At 55.7% G+C, this 17,539-nt stretch overlaps 1 protein-coding gene across 1 annotated transcript; it reads right to left on the bottom strand.

Moving 5' to 3' along the window:
* Positions 1-1,433: 1,433 nt before the first annotated feature.
* Positions 1,434-9,368, bottom strand: CA4 (carbonic anhydrase 4). The gene is made up of 8 exons (XM_081219558.1): positions 9,263-9,368; positions 4,958-5,011; positions 3,848-4,003; positions 2,977-3,122; positions 2,759-2,857; positions 2,427-2,490; positions 2,133-2,299; positions 1,434-1,739 (listed from the first exon to the last, which is right to left on the bottom strand). Exons 1-8 carry the CDS (start codon positions 9,318-9,320, stop codon positions 1,545-1,547), a joined length of 939 nt encoding a protein of 312 aa, XP_081075684.1. The 5' UTR covers positions 9,321-9,368; the 3' UTR covers positions 1,434-1,544.
* Between the last annotated feature and the right edge of the window lie 8,171 nt (positions 9,369-17,539).

A 17,539-nucleotide genomic window follows, 5' to 3' on the forward strand; every position in this document is an offset into this window, starting at 1 on the left:
GTTTATTTATTTTATTTATTTTCTTTTGGCTGCGTTGGGTCCTTGCTGTGCACCGGCTTTCTCTAGTTGCGGCAAGTGGGGGCTACTCTTGGTTGCGGTGCACGGGCTCTAGGCATGCGGGCTTCAGTAGTTGCGGCACGTGGGCTCAGTAGTTGTGGCACGTGGGCTCTAGAGCTCAGGCTCAGTAGTTGTGGCGCACGGGCCTAGTTGCTCCGCCCCATGTGGGAATCTTCCCGGACCAGGGCTCGAACCCGTGTCCCCTGCATCGGCAGGCGGATTCTTAACCACTGTGCCACCAGGGAAGCCCCCAAAATCCATTCTTAAAATCCATCTCACGCTCCTCCAAAACTCCAGCCCTGCCCTGGATGATGAGGTCCCAGAGCCTGAGGCCCCTCAACCCCTGGCCCCCGGGGCCCAGCCTGGCCAGGGACCCACCTGTGGGGCCCTTATTTCTTTCTCCCTGTTTTCTGGACCCTCCTCTCTGCACCTGCTGCCTCCTAGTCTCACTCCCTTCTTGGGCCCCAGAAAGGAAAAAGCCGTTAGAGACAGGATCGTGGCGGGGGGGGAGGGGGGCCTTCATTGACAGCTCCTAAGTTCAAGGGCCAAAGACCCTTGGATTCACCTGTGACCCAGTAGCTCCTGGATGAGGCATCAGGCTCCTAACTGCTCCCCGTACTCCTCACCCCTGCAGCCCCTGCACCACAGCCCCCGCTCCCCTCTCCCCCTTCCCCCTCCCCACCCTCCTCTCGCCCACTGTCTCTCTCCCCCTCCCTCCCCTCCACGCATGAACACTTGCTGGCCTCCAGGTGGCCTCCCCCCACTGCCTCCTGCAAGTCTTCTGATGGATGCCCCTTCCAGCCGATTGACCACAGCCGTCTGATACGGTGTACAATGTGCCTCTTTATTTATAGTGTCTCCTGCTAGACTGTGAACTCCAGGAGGACAGGCATTTTATCTGTCTCATTCCCCGCCACAGCCCCAGGGCCTAGAACATAGATGCTCAAGAAACACTGGGGCAAATAAATGAACCCCACTACCCACCCCGCCTAGGCTGTACCCACACAGGACCCGCACTCTCCACCGCTAGTACAGGGCGGAAGGTGCTGGCCGGCTCTCAGCTGGCTCTGCCGTGGCCTCACTATGTGGCCTCCACCCAGCCTCCTTTCCTTTCTGGGCCTCAGCTTCCCCCATTATATAATGAAAGGCTGGATTGGAACTTCTCCAGCTGTGGCTGTGTTGGAGCTCTGAGGTCCCTTCGGCATCTCTCCAATTGGGGTGTCAACGGGGAATTCACAAAGGTGGGAGGGGTGCCGGCTCAGAAGAAATCTCCAGGCCCTAAGGCCCCTACCCTGGCACGCTGGGGTGGGTTGAGGGGAGCAGGGCAGCAGTAGTTGTGGGAACTAAAAACAGACGTGAGAGAGGTTTCCCCAAAAACATGTCCATATTTTAATCATCACCAAAGTCCAGCCCGGGAAGCCTGAGGAACAGAGGCTCAAGCCCTCTTCAGGGCTGAGACCAGAGGTCAAGCGTCCAAACATGAGTCGTCATCGGAGGAAGCCTGCTGTCAGGCAGGCGAGCACGGGGGTCAGCAGGGTGGGCAGCGGCACGGGCAGCAGCCGTCCCGGGGCCTGGGACCTGAAAACCTGGCGCTGCCCCCGGGGCTGCAGGGGCCTGACATTGTCTGTCATTTTCAGTTTCTTCTCGTTGTCATAATACAGCTTCTGAGAGAATGCCAGGATCTGTGGAAGGCACAGGGCTCAGCAGGGAGGGATGAAGCTGGTGGAGCTGCACTCCTCACTGTGTGACCTCAGGCCAGTCGCCTGGCCTCTCTGAGCCCTCTCAGGTTCTTGTGCAGAGGAAAAGAATCAGGGATGTAAAGTGCTTTGCATCCATGGGGGCTCAGCTCCCACGAGTGTCCTAAGCAGAGGGGACTCACAGCTCTGGGCTTTGAGGGCCTGTGATTACTATTACTATCATCACTGTTACCAGAGAACAGTGGTTCTCAAGCTTGAGCTTGCATTAGCCTCACCTGGGGGCTTGTTGAGCCCCAGACTGCCTGGGGCCCCCCGCAAAGGGACAGTTTCCAGGAGCTGACGCAGGGGAGGCTGCACCCTCGGCCGGGCCCCGTGTACCTGGTCCTTGTGGAGCTGAACGGGCTCCTGGAACACGGTCCAGACCACCTTCTCATCGCAGCCTGGTGTGGTGAGCGAGCCCAGGTAGCGGAAGTAGTGCCTCAGTTTCTCCTTCTTGGGGAGCAGGTCGAAGAGGCTGATGTTGTCTTTCAGTATGGTGCTCATATCTGGGGAGACTCACACTCCTCACTCTGAGAGTACAGGCTCCTCCACCATCCAGACCTTCTTTTGTAGGAAGAAGTCTTCTCCCCTCCCCCAGCCCCCCGCCCCCCGGTCCTCACCATCCTGACTCACTGGGACTGGGGATGTCAGACAGCGCCTGCACCAGGGGCTGGAAGTTAACATTCTCGGATCCGGCCTGGAACAGGAGGGAAAGGGGCTTGAGAGAGGCTTGTGGGGAGCCGGTGGTGACCACCAGTTCACTCTCCCAGTCTGGGGTGGGGCGGGCACGCAGCTTCTGGGACTGAGGCCCTCAAAGGCCCTGGGCTCCCCACATGGGGATGTACAAGTCACTGAGAAACAGAGGGGAAGTCGGAGCTTCTCCAGCCCCCTCCTGCCTTGCTGGGATCCCAGGTCTCTGGATCCTAAGAAGCAGCCCCTCGAGCCCTGAGGGATGGCAGCCCCACCTCCACCACGAAGGCCAGCACTGCGATCTCATCTTTGGGCTCCTGGTTCTTGCTCGTGTTCCTCGATGTCCCCTTTTCTTTCTCATGTACTATGTGCATCTGGTAAGGGGTGAGAGGGATGGAGAGAGAACCCGTCAGGGTGCTGGACCCTCCTTCTTGCCCAAGGCAAGTATACCCAGAGCCCAGCCAAGGCATCCACCTGGGAAGAGGTCCCTCACCTCCATGGCAAAGCGATCCCCGTCGAAGCTGTGCTCCGAGCCCCAATCCAGCACCTTGGACCAGTGTAGGTGCAGCTGCTTGGCCCGGTACCGGGCGGTCAGTCCTCCTTCAGCAATCGAGGCCTCGTCCCCCAGCAACATCATCACTGGAGGGCACAGGACGGGGCAGAGTCCTCGCACCCCCCTCCCCCCTCACCCCGGCTCCACCCGAGCAGGACCTTCTCTCCTACCTCGCACCCTTCACGGGCTACGGTCCCGGGCCTGAAGGGACAGGAGCAGTGGACCAGCCTGGACCTTCCCCTGGCCCCCCATTGGCCTCCCTGTCTGCCTCTCCCCCTGTACACCCCTCACCGCCCAAACATGCAACTCAGCCCGGTCCCGCCCGCGCTTCAACGCCCTCCACGCGTGGTGCCCCAATGTTCCCAGGGCCACGTCCAAACTCCTCAGCCTGGGGCGACCTGCCCAAGGCCCGGCTGGACTGACCCTGGGCGGCGCTGGCCGCTCCTGGCTTCGCCCTGTCCTCCATGCACATGGGGCCACATGCAGCCCTTTGAACCCCCCAAGCTGTTTCACGCCTCTGTGCCTTTGCACATGCTGTTCCTTCTTCCTAGAACCTGTCCCCTCCCCCCCTACAGATTGCTCTGATATAGGATTGAAAATACTGATAGAATGTTCCCTCCTTTCCAAAGTCCACCCTGCTTTCCCCACCCCGCCCCCCTGCCCAGGGCTTTTCAGCCTCTCCTCAGCAAAAGTGGACAACCCGGTGTCCCCTCCCAGGAGGAGCCCAACCCTCCAGTCCTTGGGGAACTTGGGTTCCAGGATCCCGTGCCCCTGCTGTCCGGGGCCTGCATCCAGCCCATCTGAGACCTACCTGAGTGGCCATTGTTTTGCACGGTCCACTTTTGCTTCTTGTCGTAGCCGGAGAAGGAGAAGGGTCCCAGGTTTGGGTCCAGCAGTGTCTTGGCAGTGGCGATGTTGATGGGGGACTGGTGGTCATTCTGGCAGCTATCGCCCCACTGGTCCGGCCCTGAGCAGGGAGGGAGGGTGGGCTGGGAGTCAGGGGCGCCTGGCACTGAGGTGTGGCGTCCTCCACCCCACTCAGGTCAGGCCCAGCTCAAGGCAGCAAGGTCTTTGGATAGCTGGCAGGCTGTGCTGGGGGGATGCCCAGCACAGAACCCCGCCCTCACCCTTCTCCTTCCTCAGACACTCACACTCACACAAAACCAGCAAGGCATGGTGTTGGACAGGGTGGGGCTAGGGTGTGAGCTCTGGGGTAGGGGACCACCTCAGATGCTGGGCTGTGAAAGGAAAGCTCCTTGATAACCTGCTTCCTAGGGGTTCCGAAGTTCAAAGGAGGTGGATGGGAGAGTGCATGGAAGTGGTGGAGTCCCCTGGAAGGGCTGCTTGTGAAAGGACCCCGTGACTTGACACTAAACCTTATCTGAGCACTGGGAGGCAGGGAAGGAGCCCCAGGGGAGCCCAGCCCCCTGCACCCGGAACCTCCCACACCAGTGAGCGGGGCCGGGGTTGGGGAGCACTGTCCCGTCACCAAAACAGCAACGGTGGGAGGAAAGCAGATTGCAGGAAACCGGGCAGCGCTTGAAAAAGTACAAAGAACTGCCACCCAGGCCCACATGCAGGGGTGTCACTGGAACAGAATCAACTCTCCATTTTGTTATGTGAAGGAGCAAAATGAATTTCTCCCTTTGGTGCTGCTCCTGATTTATTTCAGAGGACCAGAGGGCTGACTCTCTTGGGGTCAGAGATGATGACAGGAGGTCCCAGTAAAGACTCAGGTCACTCTATATTCCCTGTGCCCTGAGCACCAGGAGAGACAGAGAGAGAGAGAGAGAGAGAGAGAGAGAGAGTGTGTGTTAGGAGCTGATATCTGACTGGGGCCACCATCACCTCATCCTTCTCACCTTCCCTGGGTCTCCATTTCAACTTGGAGGGTCCCTACCACAAGACTCGCTGCACTTACCCAAGCAGGTGTAGTTGGAGGGCTTGACTTGATTCTGGTAGCACCACTGTGGCCCTGGAACAGAGAGAGGAAGGATGTGAGACCTGTGCAGAAGCATGTCAGTGTATCTGTGTACACACACGTCTGTCTCTATGAGTGCCGGTGAACTGTGTGCACACAAGCAACTCTGTGTGTGTGTGTGTGTGTGTGTGTGTGTACACAGTGGGTCAAAGGCTGGGAATATCCCTGGAGTCAGAACCTGGCCTGGGATGGGATAGAGTATTCCTGGGGTGCCATCCTGGGGGACAGAAGGCCCAGGGGAAGGAGCCTTAAGAAGAAGATGTAGGGATGGAGAAGGAGGCGGTCGAAACAGCCAGGCTCCAGGCATCCCTGACCCACAGCCAATCCACTGGTCCCCTTGCCCAGGGCACTGTCCCCAGACAATGCAGACCAGACAGCCAGCAGCCCTTGAGGGGCCCTCCAAGGTGGGTCAGCTCTCCCCAGGGGCTAGCCTGGACACTCTCTACCTGTTGCTCATCACCCTCCCCCTCCCTCCTTGCATCCCCTCCCTCAAACCTGGAAGGGAGGCTGGTGAGAGGGGAAGAGGAGGGTCCCCCAGGACAATACAGCCACGTTCAGCCTGGCTGCTTTCCCAGAGTTGATGGGATGATGAGAGAGATTAGGCTAGTCCCTCCCTGGCACACACCCTCTTGTGCTATTAACACCCATTCTTGCCTAAACTCTCACAGTCCTGGAGGGAGGAAGGCAGCTAGGTCTTTTCCCCTGTCCCTCCAACCTGCAGTCCTGGTGTTTGGGACCAGACAGACTTGCCTTCCAATCCCCCACCCTGAGTCCAGACAGGAGAACCAACATCTCTGAAAAAAGCCTGCATCATGGATGTAGCTCACTAATGCAAGATGTTGACAACAGGGCAAACTGTGCTCATGGGAACCCTCTCCTCTGTGCTCTCTGCTTGATGTTTCTGTAAACCTGAAACTGCTCTAAAATTAGTCTATTGATTTTTAAAAGAAAGTCTGTGCCAGCAGGGTGGACAAAGCATTTGATCAGAGCTGGAATTCTAGCTGGGCCACTTAGGAGCTGTGGGTTTAGGGACAAGTCACTTAATCTTTCTGAGCCTTACTGTTGCTGTCTGTAAAATGGAACTAATACCATCCACCTCATAGGACTGTGGGGAGGATTAAACGAGAAATGGTAGAGAGTGTTCCAGGCAGTTGGAATTTAGTCAAGTCCCTGACGAGTCCTTCCCTTCTCCTTGGCTCCCTCCCTCCCTCCTCTCCTCAACCTCCTGTCAGGGCACAGATGGCCAAAGTCAAGGAGAGAAATGAAGTGAGCTGGAAAGAACTCAGGGATGAGGAAATTCCTAAGAAAAGCAGAGCTTCCTGCTCAGCCTGAGCTAAGGCCTCTGAGCACATCCATCCCCACCCAAGCCCACCTCCCCTGGGGTCCCTGCAATGGGCATGGGGTGGAGAGGGGGCAGGTTCTCAGTAGGGGCTGGGAGGAAGGCCAGGGGACTGAGCATCTATAGGAAATTGGCCACCCCCGCACTCTGGGCCCTTCAGAGCCACCTGGGCTTTCCCAGTCTCCCGGGTCTGGATCAAATGCTGTGCCTACTTTGCTGGCACAGCCTCTTTCAGAGATGAACAGTCCCTGCAGTGTCTTCCCCTGGCCAGTCCACCCCCTGCCCGGGACAGGCAGGGCTCTGCTGACCCTGGGACTTGCTGCATCTGGGGAAGCCTGACGAGGGTCAACTCTGCAAAGGGCAGTGGCCACTTCCCATCCAGGCCCGTCTCTGCATGTTGGCAGACTCTGATGCCGGAGCCCATCACCCGGCCTCCAGTCCTGGCTCTGACTCTTGCTTATTCTCTGCAGGAGAGTTCATTAACTTTTCTGAGCCCACTTTCTTCCTTCCTTCCTCAGGCAGAAGGAGCTGCCACGGATCTCCCAGAGTCAGTGTCTAAGGACACACTGGATGGGAGGTCATTTGCATCCGTGAAAGGCTTCCTGTTATGATTCTCCTGGGTCTCAGAGGTCCTGAAGGCAGAAGGCGCCTCTGAGGTAGAACTGGCCCCTCCTGGTGGCTGATACCCAGGGGGAAGCTGTTTTCAGGGGAAGCCTGGCTCGAGCCGGAATCCTCAGGAGCCAGCTCTGATGGGTGGAACCCCTGTCAGCCTCCCTGGAGCCCATCTGGTCCAGCCTGAGCTTTTCTTAGGAATTTGCTCTTCCCTGCTTCTGGCTACAGCTCCTAGGGTTGTCATGGTGATCTCTGATCCACTGTCTTAATCACAGAGACTTTTGACCTTCTTGGTTGAATGATCTTGAAACTACCCTCTTTAGGAAGCAGAAGCCAGGAAAACGTGATGTTGATGAGGCCAAGGCTGGGGGTCAGGTCTGTATCCAAAGGCTAAAGGTAGGGGCTGGTTTTTAGGCAAGTGGTGACAGGGTCACGGACCAGCTCAGGCTCCTGTACTGGTTCATGAGGGAGTGGCCCTTACAGATAATTATCAGCCAGTTCTCTCAGGCCACTTCCTAGAGGGTCTGGTAAGGAGAGGAGCTACCCACAGGTCTTGGCTCCCAGCTCAGGATGCTGCCTAGTCCATCTGCCCTGACCAGAGATGGAGTGCGACAACTAACGACCATCGCCAGTCACCCAGCCACTGTCCCCCACCCTTGATGTACCCACCACCCCAGCCCCCTGCTTTAGAGCTGATTGAAGAAGTTCTCTCCGGTGAACCTTACTCACTGCACCCTCCCACTCCAGGCGGAGGGAGGAATCCTGAAAACCAGCTCAGCGAAACCTGAAGATGCCCTGGGCAAAGTCTCAGCAGCTACTGGCTAGGTCTGGGACTCTGAAGGGGACTATGACCCTCTCCCCTCCTCTCTCCCTGGCAACAGATGGTCTGAGGACTTCGATGTACAGCCTGGTCACTCTCCAGCCTCAGGTTCCCTAGGAGATGAAATGGGGGAGGAAGGCAGGACCCTCGGCAGCTCCCAGTCAGAAAGCCCCCGCGCTTAAGGGGAGCACAGCTTGTGAGAGGGGGCGGCTGAGAGAGATTCCTGGCTGGTGGGGCCCAGGCCATGTGGCTACGGAGTGCCTGCTGTGTGCCACACAGGCACGGCACTAAGCACCTACGCCCACTATCTTATATGAATCCTTAGAACAATACCTGAGTCAGATAACTCTCTGTTTTGTAAGCGAGGAAGCTGACTTACCCAAGGAGGAAACTGACTTACCAAGGAGGAAAGTGACCCAAAGCCACACAGCTACAAAGCAGCCACATTAATTGCAAAGCATTTCTCATTCTACAAGCCCAGCAGCTTAAGTAGGTTTCAAACCTCCAACCCTACATATAAAAATGTTCACATCCCGCCTTTTCTGCTTCCTCCTCTCCTAGGAAGAGGCCGGGAGTTGCTGCAGGATGCCCCTCATACCCCACCATGGGCCAGCTAAGGGTCTCCTTCTCTGCTGCTGAGGGCACCCTCAGCCCTCACCCATGACTCCAAGAGAGGAGCATCTAGCTTTAGAGAGGAGATTCGGCCGGGTGGACCCCAAGGACCATCTGAGGGGTAGCTGAGATGGGGACTGGCAGATGGGGGCCTCCTTCCAAGGAGATGGCTCCCCGTGGGGTCGCAGAGAAGGTGCCAGGTTGGATCCCTGTGCCCAGACGCTGGAGGTGCCTTCAGCTCCTTATCAAATATTAACACCCGTCTCCTGCCACCTTCCACATAGGCGAATAATTAAGAGCTCGGCCTCACCATTAATCTTTAAACGAAAATCACCCCGGCCGGAAAGACCGGCTTGGCTCGGGTCTCCGGATGTCCCCCTCCAGGCTCCCTACACAGTTCTGGAGGTGAAGGGTGCTGGCAGCGTCCGGGGACAAGGCACCCAGGGTGGGAAGCGGGGATGACCGGGCCCCACCGCACCCAGTTTGTTGTCCTTGCCCCGGGCCGGGGGCATCCACCAAGCACTGAGCCCCCGCGGGACGGACAGCGACCCACGACAGACGGACGAGCACCAGAAAGGGTAAGAAACGGAGGCGTGCGCCGCGGCGGCTCAGAGACGCATCCTTGCCCCGGACCCGCACGGCGCCCGGCCGAGGGCCGCGGGCCCCGCACACCGCAGTCGCGCACACGCTTTGCACCCGCTGCCCCGCGCCCGCCGCGCCCGGCCGCCCGTGCCTCTCCGCTCCCGGCGCCCGCGCCGCCCCATCGCCCGCGGGCGCAGCCTCGGCAGGGGGCGCGGGGCCCGAGCGCCGAGGGGCCACGGAAGGGCCACCGAGGGGTCCCGGGGCCGAAGCCCTCGTTCACCTGCGCGGGCCCAGGGCCGGGCGGCGGCGAGGACCAGGAGCGCCGGCAGCAGCCGCATCCTGCGCAGGAGTGGCGACGCCGCCGAGCTGGGGACCGCGCGCTGAGGAGGCCGCCGGGGGTCCGCGGTCCTGCCGACCCAGGTTTTATAGCGGAGCCGCGACGGGAGGGAGCCCCGACAGCAGGACGCGGGTAGCGGCTCCTCCCCCTGGCGGGTCCTCCCCTCACCTGTCCCTGATCTAAGAGCCTCCACGCCCCAACTTGCGCTCCGCACCCACCCCCACCGCCTGGTCACCTTCCGACTGGTGCGCGAGGGCCCCTCACCCACCCGCGTCCTTCACCCGCCCTCCTGCCTCGCTCCTCCCCCGCCCCGCACCTGGTCTCTGGTTTGGGACCAGGGTAGCGACATCGCAAGATACTCGATCCACACAAGGGTGGGGACCCCGGATTCCTGCCTTGGATCGTTTTGGCGTGGACCGCTGCGCAGCCCTCTCGTCTCCGAAGCAGCCCGCGGGGGGCCTTGGAATGGGCTGGGGCTGGAGGCTCGGGGAATGGAGATAGCCTCGGAGGGATGACGGAGTTGAAGGATGTGCGATGGTGTTTCTTGAATCCGGTGTCCCCAGAAAGAAGGCTTGCTTTTCTCTCTCAGGCAGTGACAGCTGATTCTCTGGGTCTTATCTCTTTTTCTGTTCCCTCCCAGGCTGCTCCAAACTTAATTTCTAAGCAACCCAGGTACTGCCCCGGTGGTCCAATGGCTAAGACTCTGTGCTCCCAATGCAGGGGGCCGGGGTTCGAGCCCTGGTCAGGGAACTAGATCTCACATGCCGTAACTAAAGATCCCGCATGCCGCAACTAAGACACGGTGCAGTCAAATAAATATTTGAATTTTATTTTTTAAAAAAAAGCAACCCAAAGACTGTTCTTCTAACACAGAGTGAGGACACCTATGAATTTCTGTGCGAGTGTGTATGTGATGGCCAGCGCTGGGGATGCTGAGGGGGCGAAACTGAGTAATGGACTGCAAAGAGGCTCAGTGAGAGAGGAACTAATGGGGTCAGAGGAGAGGGGCTGGTCCTGTTGAGCGCACCGCCCCCCCCCCAGACTTCAGAGATGAGATGGGAAGAGAAGAGACTGGGGTCTGAATGGACCTCTCCTTTTCTCATCTGCCGGAATCTTCAGAGGAGTTCAGGGAAAGAAAACTTTCCTTGGAGGAGGCCCTAGCATTTAGGGAAATGGGGCTGGGGGCCTCCATGAGAGGAAGCTGCCTCTTGTCTCAGGAGGGATGCTCCCTCTCCTGGACTTGGCTCGCCTGCTACAATGCCTCTATAGACTCCTTCATGGCTCTAGGTACTGTGTGTCCCACATGGGGTGGGGACTTCCGTGGCAGTTTGAGAAGCTCACTCAGACTTGAGTGGGGAATATGGACTTGGGTGGGCCTGGGCCCCCTCCTTCAACAAGAAGCCCCAGTTTTCTGGTCTAGTCACTTCCCCATCTTCTGCCAACCTCTCAGCACCCACGGGCCTTTGAACTTAGGCAAGAGACCTCTGAGGAGGGATTGCCTCCTCCAGAACTATCTGGGCAAAGGGGCTTCCTCCCTGCTTAGAGTCCTGGCTGACTGCCCCCCACCTTCTGGCCCAGGATCACACAGCCTCAAGGAGCAGCTTTGATCCTCCAGAGAGGAGGGGGGCGGGAATCCACATCAGGCTTAGGGTCCTATTGTCTGTGCTGCATTAGAATTTCATCACCAGCCTGGGAGTTGGACCGCCAGGGGAGGGATTCCACACCCTGGGATCTTTTCTGGTGGAGTGGATTTGTGTTCACAAGGCTGTAAAAATATATCTTTTAGGACTGGGGAATGGAGTGGGGAGGAAGCCCATTCCTGGAAATGAAGTCTACTTGAGGGGTGCCTGTAACCCCAAGCCAGCCCCCCTTACAGGCAGGAGAGAGACTTAGAAACCTTTGGTGGGGTTAAGGGGCTATTGACTGGTGACCTTAGAGTCACTTCAAAGTCCCTTTGGGAAGAGGAAGAGGAAGCTGATTTCTAAGTAATCCTCTCCCTTCCCATCAGCGCACCCCCTACTATGTTTTGGGCCAATGAGCTGGGGGAGGAGAACCATGCCACTGTGTGGTGTTCCTTCTGAGGCATGGGGAGGGGAAGGAGGTTAAGAATGGGCATTTCCTCAAGGATGCGTCTTAATCACGGGTACCACTGAGACTGCACATTTGCGACGTGGGAAGTCAAGCGGGGTGGCTCCTGCTCTATCCATCATCTCTGACTCCAAGGTTACACAAGGCAGGTTACTTTGTGTTACCAAGGTCACCCAGCCTTATCTCCCAGCCTGGACCCCTGTCCTGCCTGCCATAAACTTGTCACCTGTCACTGTCTAGTCACCCTGGGCCTAGTTTCCCTGGAGGGGACATGACCCCTCATTACAGCAGGGATCATTAGATCAGGGCTGGGCCCTGATATGTCTCCAACACTTATAGGGCCCATAAAGCCGCCAGCCCAGGCCCAGCTGTCCCAGACCTGTTACAGCCTCCTTCCTCTTACTCCACACAGGGTCCCCGAGCATCCTGCGTTCAAGTCCCTGCTCTTCCTTTGACTCAGGGGTGACCTAGGGCAACTTTCTTACTCCTCTCTGGTTGCAACTTCCCCATCTATAAAGGGGGGATGATAACCCTGCCCTGCTGACCTCTGCCAATAAACAGTTACTGGGCCAGAGGCTGCCCAGCCCAGACTTTCACAACCAGCCTCCCGGTGCCTTGGGTGTAGCCACTGGCCCACTGCGGATGCAGAAATGAATCACAGTTCTCATCCTCTGGGGCTTTTCACGCCATGGCCCTGTCTGGAACAGGAGGGAGGCACTGGGGGAGCTACAGGGCTTTGAGATCAGACAACCCTGGGTCACTTCTGACTCTACCCACTTGCTTTGTGACATCAGCCAAGCCTTGGTTTTCTTCATCTGTGAAATAAAAATCATACCCCTATCTTCCTCATATGTTTCTTTCTTTTCTTTTCTTTGTGACGTGGACCATTTTCAAAGTCTTCATTGAATTTATTACAATATTGCTTCTGTTTTATATTTTGGTTTTTTGGCTGCGAGGCACATGGGATCTTAGTTCCCCAACCAGGGATCGAACCCGCACCGCCTGCATTGGAAGGTGAAGTCTTAACCACTGGACCACCAGGGAAGTCCCCCTTATAGGTTTCTGATTCTCATAATTCATTGTGAGAACTCAAGTGACTAAAGCCTGAGGAGGGCTGGCCAGGGGCCTGGGCACATTAGCACACTTCACCACGACCTGTATCTAAGTAGACGTCCTTTCACCTGGATTGAACATGACCCTAGGCAGGCATGGATGTGACATTGAGTGGAAGCGGACACTGAACTAGGCCCAGGGAGGGGCCCTGGCCCATCGAGGCTCCCCTTGGTCTCCCAAGACCTAGGGAGGGGTGAGGAAGGCTGAGGGACAAGGAGGGAAGCCCCAACTGCAGGGACCCAAAAAGGTGAGATTCGGATTCAGCCTCTCCTGGAACTCTGATGGGCTTGGGGTGGAGACACAGGGGAGCAAGACGCTGCACTCCTGGTGTTCATAGGTCAGAGGAGGCCTAGGACATATCCCTTAACAGGAGACTACCAGGTCTGTGATCAGGGGGTGAGGTGGGCAGATGGAGAGAAGGCAGAAGCTTAGAATAGGTTTTGGAGCAACACTGCCCTGGATTCACATCCCCACCTCACACTCACCCTTCCCTCCTTCAAGCTCAGTGTCCTGATCAGGAAAATGGGGATGAAGACAGCACCTCCCTCACATGTATGGTTAGGATTCAACTAGATAATGCTGGGTAAAGGGCCTGGTGGAGGTCCAGGCACTTAGCAAGCGCTCAATAAATCTCAGCTGTTAAGTATAACTGTTACGGGTAGGAATAGCAGATGCCCATGATTTAACAGGAGCCCAGAGGACTGGCACCTGGCCCAGCCAGTGGGTGGGGAGCCGGGGGTGGGGAGGGGGAGGCTTCCTGGAGAAAATGAGACTCAAGCTGAGTATTGGAAGACACACAGATGTTAACACGAAAAGGGAAGGGAAATCCAGGCAAAGGAAACAGACTGAGAGAAGGCATAGAAGTGGCGTGAGAGGGAGAGTGCTCAGGGATGAGGCTGGAGAGGTATTTGGCCCCAGAGAGAGCAGACTGGTTTGCTGGGATTAGAAAGTTGGACTGATTTTTCCTTTTGTTTTTTTTAAAACAAATTTATTTATTTTTGGCTGCATTGGGTCTTCGTTGCTGCGCGCGGGCTTTCTCTAGTTGTGGTGAGCAGAGGCTACTCTTCGTTGCGGTGCACAGGCTTATTATTTCAGGCTTCTCTTGAGGCTTCTCTTGTTGCGGAGCATGGGCTTCTAGGCACATGGGCTTCAGTAGTTGTGGTGCACAGGCTTACTAGCTGTGGCTCGCGGCCTAAGAGTGCAGGCTTAGTAGGTGTGGCGCGCTGGTTTAGTTGCTCTGCAGCATGTGGGATCTTCCCGAACCAGGGCTTGAACATGTCCCCTGCATTGGCAGGTGGATTCTTAACCACTGCACCACCAGGGAAGTCCCCTGACCTTTCCTTTGATAGGGGGTAGATATCAAGATCCTGATTTTTTTTTTTTTTTTTTGCAGTACGCGAGCCTCTCACTGCTGTGGCCTCTCCCGTTGCGGAGCACAGGCTCCGGACGCGCAGGCTCAGTGGCCATGTCTCACGGGCCCAGCCGCTCCGTGACATGTGGGATCTTCCCCGACCAGGGCACGAACCCGTGTCCCCTGCATCGGCAGGTGGACTCTGAACCACTGTGCCACCAGGGAAGCCCAAGATCCTGATTTTATAGGCCAGGAAATATTCTGAGTCACTCAGCCGTAGAAAGAGACAGGGATTCTCAGCTACTTTGAGTTACGGAAGAGGGAGCTGAGGCTCAGAGAGCGTAGTGACTCACCCATGTTGCCCAGCAAGGAAAGAGCAGAGCTGGGATTGGAACCCTAGTCTCCTGCCCCACCCCCATCCTCCTTCCATGCATCTCATCCCCCCACCACACACACCTTCCTCCCATTGGAGCCCCCAGCCTCCATCTCCCCTTGCTTTCTGCACCTGCAGAGTCCCCTTCAATTAACAGGGAAACGTTTGCAGAGACTCCAGCTTTCGTGTCCCTGGATATTGAGATTAAACCTACATGCAAAGGGAGCACATGCAGGGGCTTCCCTGGTGGCACAGTGGTTAGGAATCCACCTGCCAGTGCAGGGGACACGGGTTCGATCCCTGGTCCTGGAAGATCCCACATGCTGCGGAGCAACTAAGCCCGTGCGCCACAACTACTGAGCCTGCGCTCTAGAGCCCATGCTCTGCAACAAGAGTAGCCACCGCAATGAGAAGCCTGCGCACCGCAATGTAGAGTAGCCCCTGCTCGCCGCAACTAGAGAAAGCCAGCGCACAGCAACGAAGACCCAACGCAGCCAAAAATAAATAAATTAAATAAATAAATTTGAAAAAAAGTTGGGGGGGAGCACGTGCAAAGTGGGCTCCGCCATTCCGGAACCTGGATCTCTGCCATGATCTAGCAGAGACAAGAAAGCGCCTCTCCAGCCAGCATCTGTGGAAGCTGCAGTCCCTCTTCCCTGGTCTTCACACCCACCCTATTTCTCTGGGGGAGCAGGAAGGGGGGAACAGAGAGGAGCTATCATGGGAGCAGGATTGGGACCTCCTTAGTAGAGAGGTTTGTGGAAACTTCTGCCCCTGAAAATTTTGAAATAATAGTAGCAGCAAGAAGCATGGAATAATCCAGCAATGGAGATGCCATATGTCTGTTCCTGCCCCGTAGAGAGTTCAGGAAAACTCCCCCACAGCTGTCCCTCCCCTCTCAGCCACAGGAGTCGGATCACACCAGCAGGAGGCCGGATCACACCAGCAGGAGGCCGGAGTCAGAGCTGCTTCGGATTTTCCAATGTAGTATTCATATATATTCTGGTTTGTGGTGGAAGGAGCTCTAAAGAGGGTGATGAGGGTGGAACCAGGTGGGGAGAAAAGGCAAGAGCCACATAGGCTGCCTTGGGGGGCGGGGGGAAAGCGAACATTCCTTCCTCAGTTAAATGGTATGGCAACACGGAGAGAACAGGCTCTTTTAGGGGTTTGTGTGTGTCTGTTAACTTCTTTTTCTCTGGTTATCCAGATAATACCTACTCACTGTAGAATACTTGGAAAGAAGCAGGGGAAAAAATTGCAGATAACCTTATCTCCCAGAGGTAACCATTTTACAGTTTAACATATTTTTTAAAATTTTATTTATTTTATTTATTTATTTTTGGCTGCATTGGGTCTTTGTTGCTGCGCACGAGCTTTCTCTAGTTTTGACAAGCAGGGGCTACTCTTCATTGCGGTGCACAGGCTTCTCATTGAGGTGGCTTCTCTTGTTGCGGAGCACAGGCACTAGGCACGCGGGCTTCAGTAGTTGTGGCACAAGGGCTCAGTAGTTGTGGCTCCCAGGCTCTAGAGCACAGGCTCAGTAGTTGTGGCGCACGGGCTTAGTTGGTCCGCGGCATGTGAGATCTTCCCCGACCAGGGCACGAACCCATGTCCCCTGAGTTGGCAGGCGGATTCTTAACCACTGTGCCACCAGGGAAGCCCATTTTAATGTATTTTTAAGAAAAAATATTTTAAAGAAAATAGTCATCCACCCCCACCTTAATCCATCTGTTTCATTTTTCCAACTTCTCTTTCAAACTTAATCTATATGCAAAACACTATTGACATAGTCCTGTTTTTTAACCTTCACCTTCCAGTGTCAACATGAGTCCATGTTACCTCACAGCCTCTGCAACTGTCATTTTGTGGTTCCACAATGTACACGGCTTGTGTCATCAGCTTACTTTCCATTGTAAATAACACTGAAGAGAATATCTCCCCGCTGGAGAGGCAGGGCCACAGACTGGGGAAGGAAACCAGGGGTCCCAGATCCTTTCCCCAGCTCCTCATTGAGAAAAACTACCTTCAGTTTATGAAAATAGTTTGGAGGTGGGGTGAGGGTCCACGGGACCCCCAGAGGCCAGTTAAAGAATCTGAGTCAGGAGTTCTAACTCTTTGATCTCTGAAGTACCTGTAAGATAGGGAATATGGGGGGGCACGGTTCACGGGGTAAGGAGTGTGTTTCTGTGTAGATTTGCAGGGTAGAGACGGTGTGAGAAAAATTGTGTGCCTGCGGGCCCCTCCTCTTACGGGTGTGTTTGCACAGCAGCGCCCTCTGCTGTCCCTGCTCCCCCAACAGTCCTATACCGTTTACAGTTTGAAAGTCCTTCCCCCTAACTTTAGTCTGTCTTTCCCTATATTTCTTTTTCAGTTGTGCGGAGCACAATAAAATCGCATTCAAAGAGTTGAAAAACAATTCTTTAGGTCCACCCTATACCCATTGCCCAGATCTTTAGCTCTGATAAAAAAAAACAAATTCACCTGAGTAAATTTTAAAGATCTTATTGGCTTTATTCAATGATTCATGAATTGGGCAGCATCCAACCTAGCAGATGGAAGGGAGCTCCGAGGAGCTGTACAAAATGAAAGACTTGTATAGGCAGAGGGAGCGGGAACAAGGAAGTTATACTAGACAAAAAAGCAGATTGGCTGTGGCAAGGGCACTTTCCTTTAGAGAACGGTAGGGGTCATTCAGAATGAGGCAGATTACTTAACTAGTGCTGGTTAGGCAATTCCTGACTGATTTAAGATTCCATTTTGGGCAGAGATGAATCTAAGTTAAGTCTCAGTTGGGCGATGTGGGGCTAAGCTTAAGTGACTCCATTTGTCTTGTTTTGAACAGCCCCCTTCAGGAGACTTCCAGGACACTACTATCATGGGCAACCTCATTTAATCTGAGCTACTCTTAGGTGTCATAGGGAAACTGAGACAAGAAATTGAGAATGTGTCAGCAAGTCCCCTAAAGACCCCACCCTAACCACTTCCTTCAGGAAGTGACTCCCTGGCCCTGGCTCACCCATGCCCTGGGAACAGATGAGGGTGTCGGGGCTACAGATAGAAGCTGAGATTTAGCCAGGCGTCATAGATAGCTCACCTCCCCGCCCCTGATAACAGCTCCACGTGGATACCTGTGGGATGGTTAGATCAATCTGCCCTGACTCTTCTCTTATTGTGGCAACAGAGGACGGGGGTGGCCGTGGTTCTGCTGTAGTAAGTATCCCCAAAGTTAACCTTGAAGGGTAACGTTTATTTAATGAATCCCACGTGGAATGGGTAGGGGCAGGGCCGCCTTCAA

The sequence above is a fragment of the Mesoplodon bidens genome (assembly GCF_964165515.1).
Source record: "Mesoplodon bidens genome assembly, chromosome: 19".
Taxonomy (NCBI): domain Eukaryota; kingdom Metazoa; phylum Chordata; class Mammalia; order Artiodactyla; family Ziphiidae; genus Mesoplodon; species Mesoplodon bidens.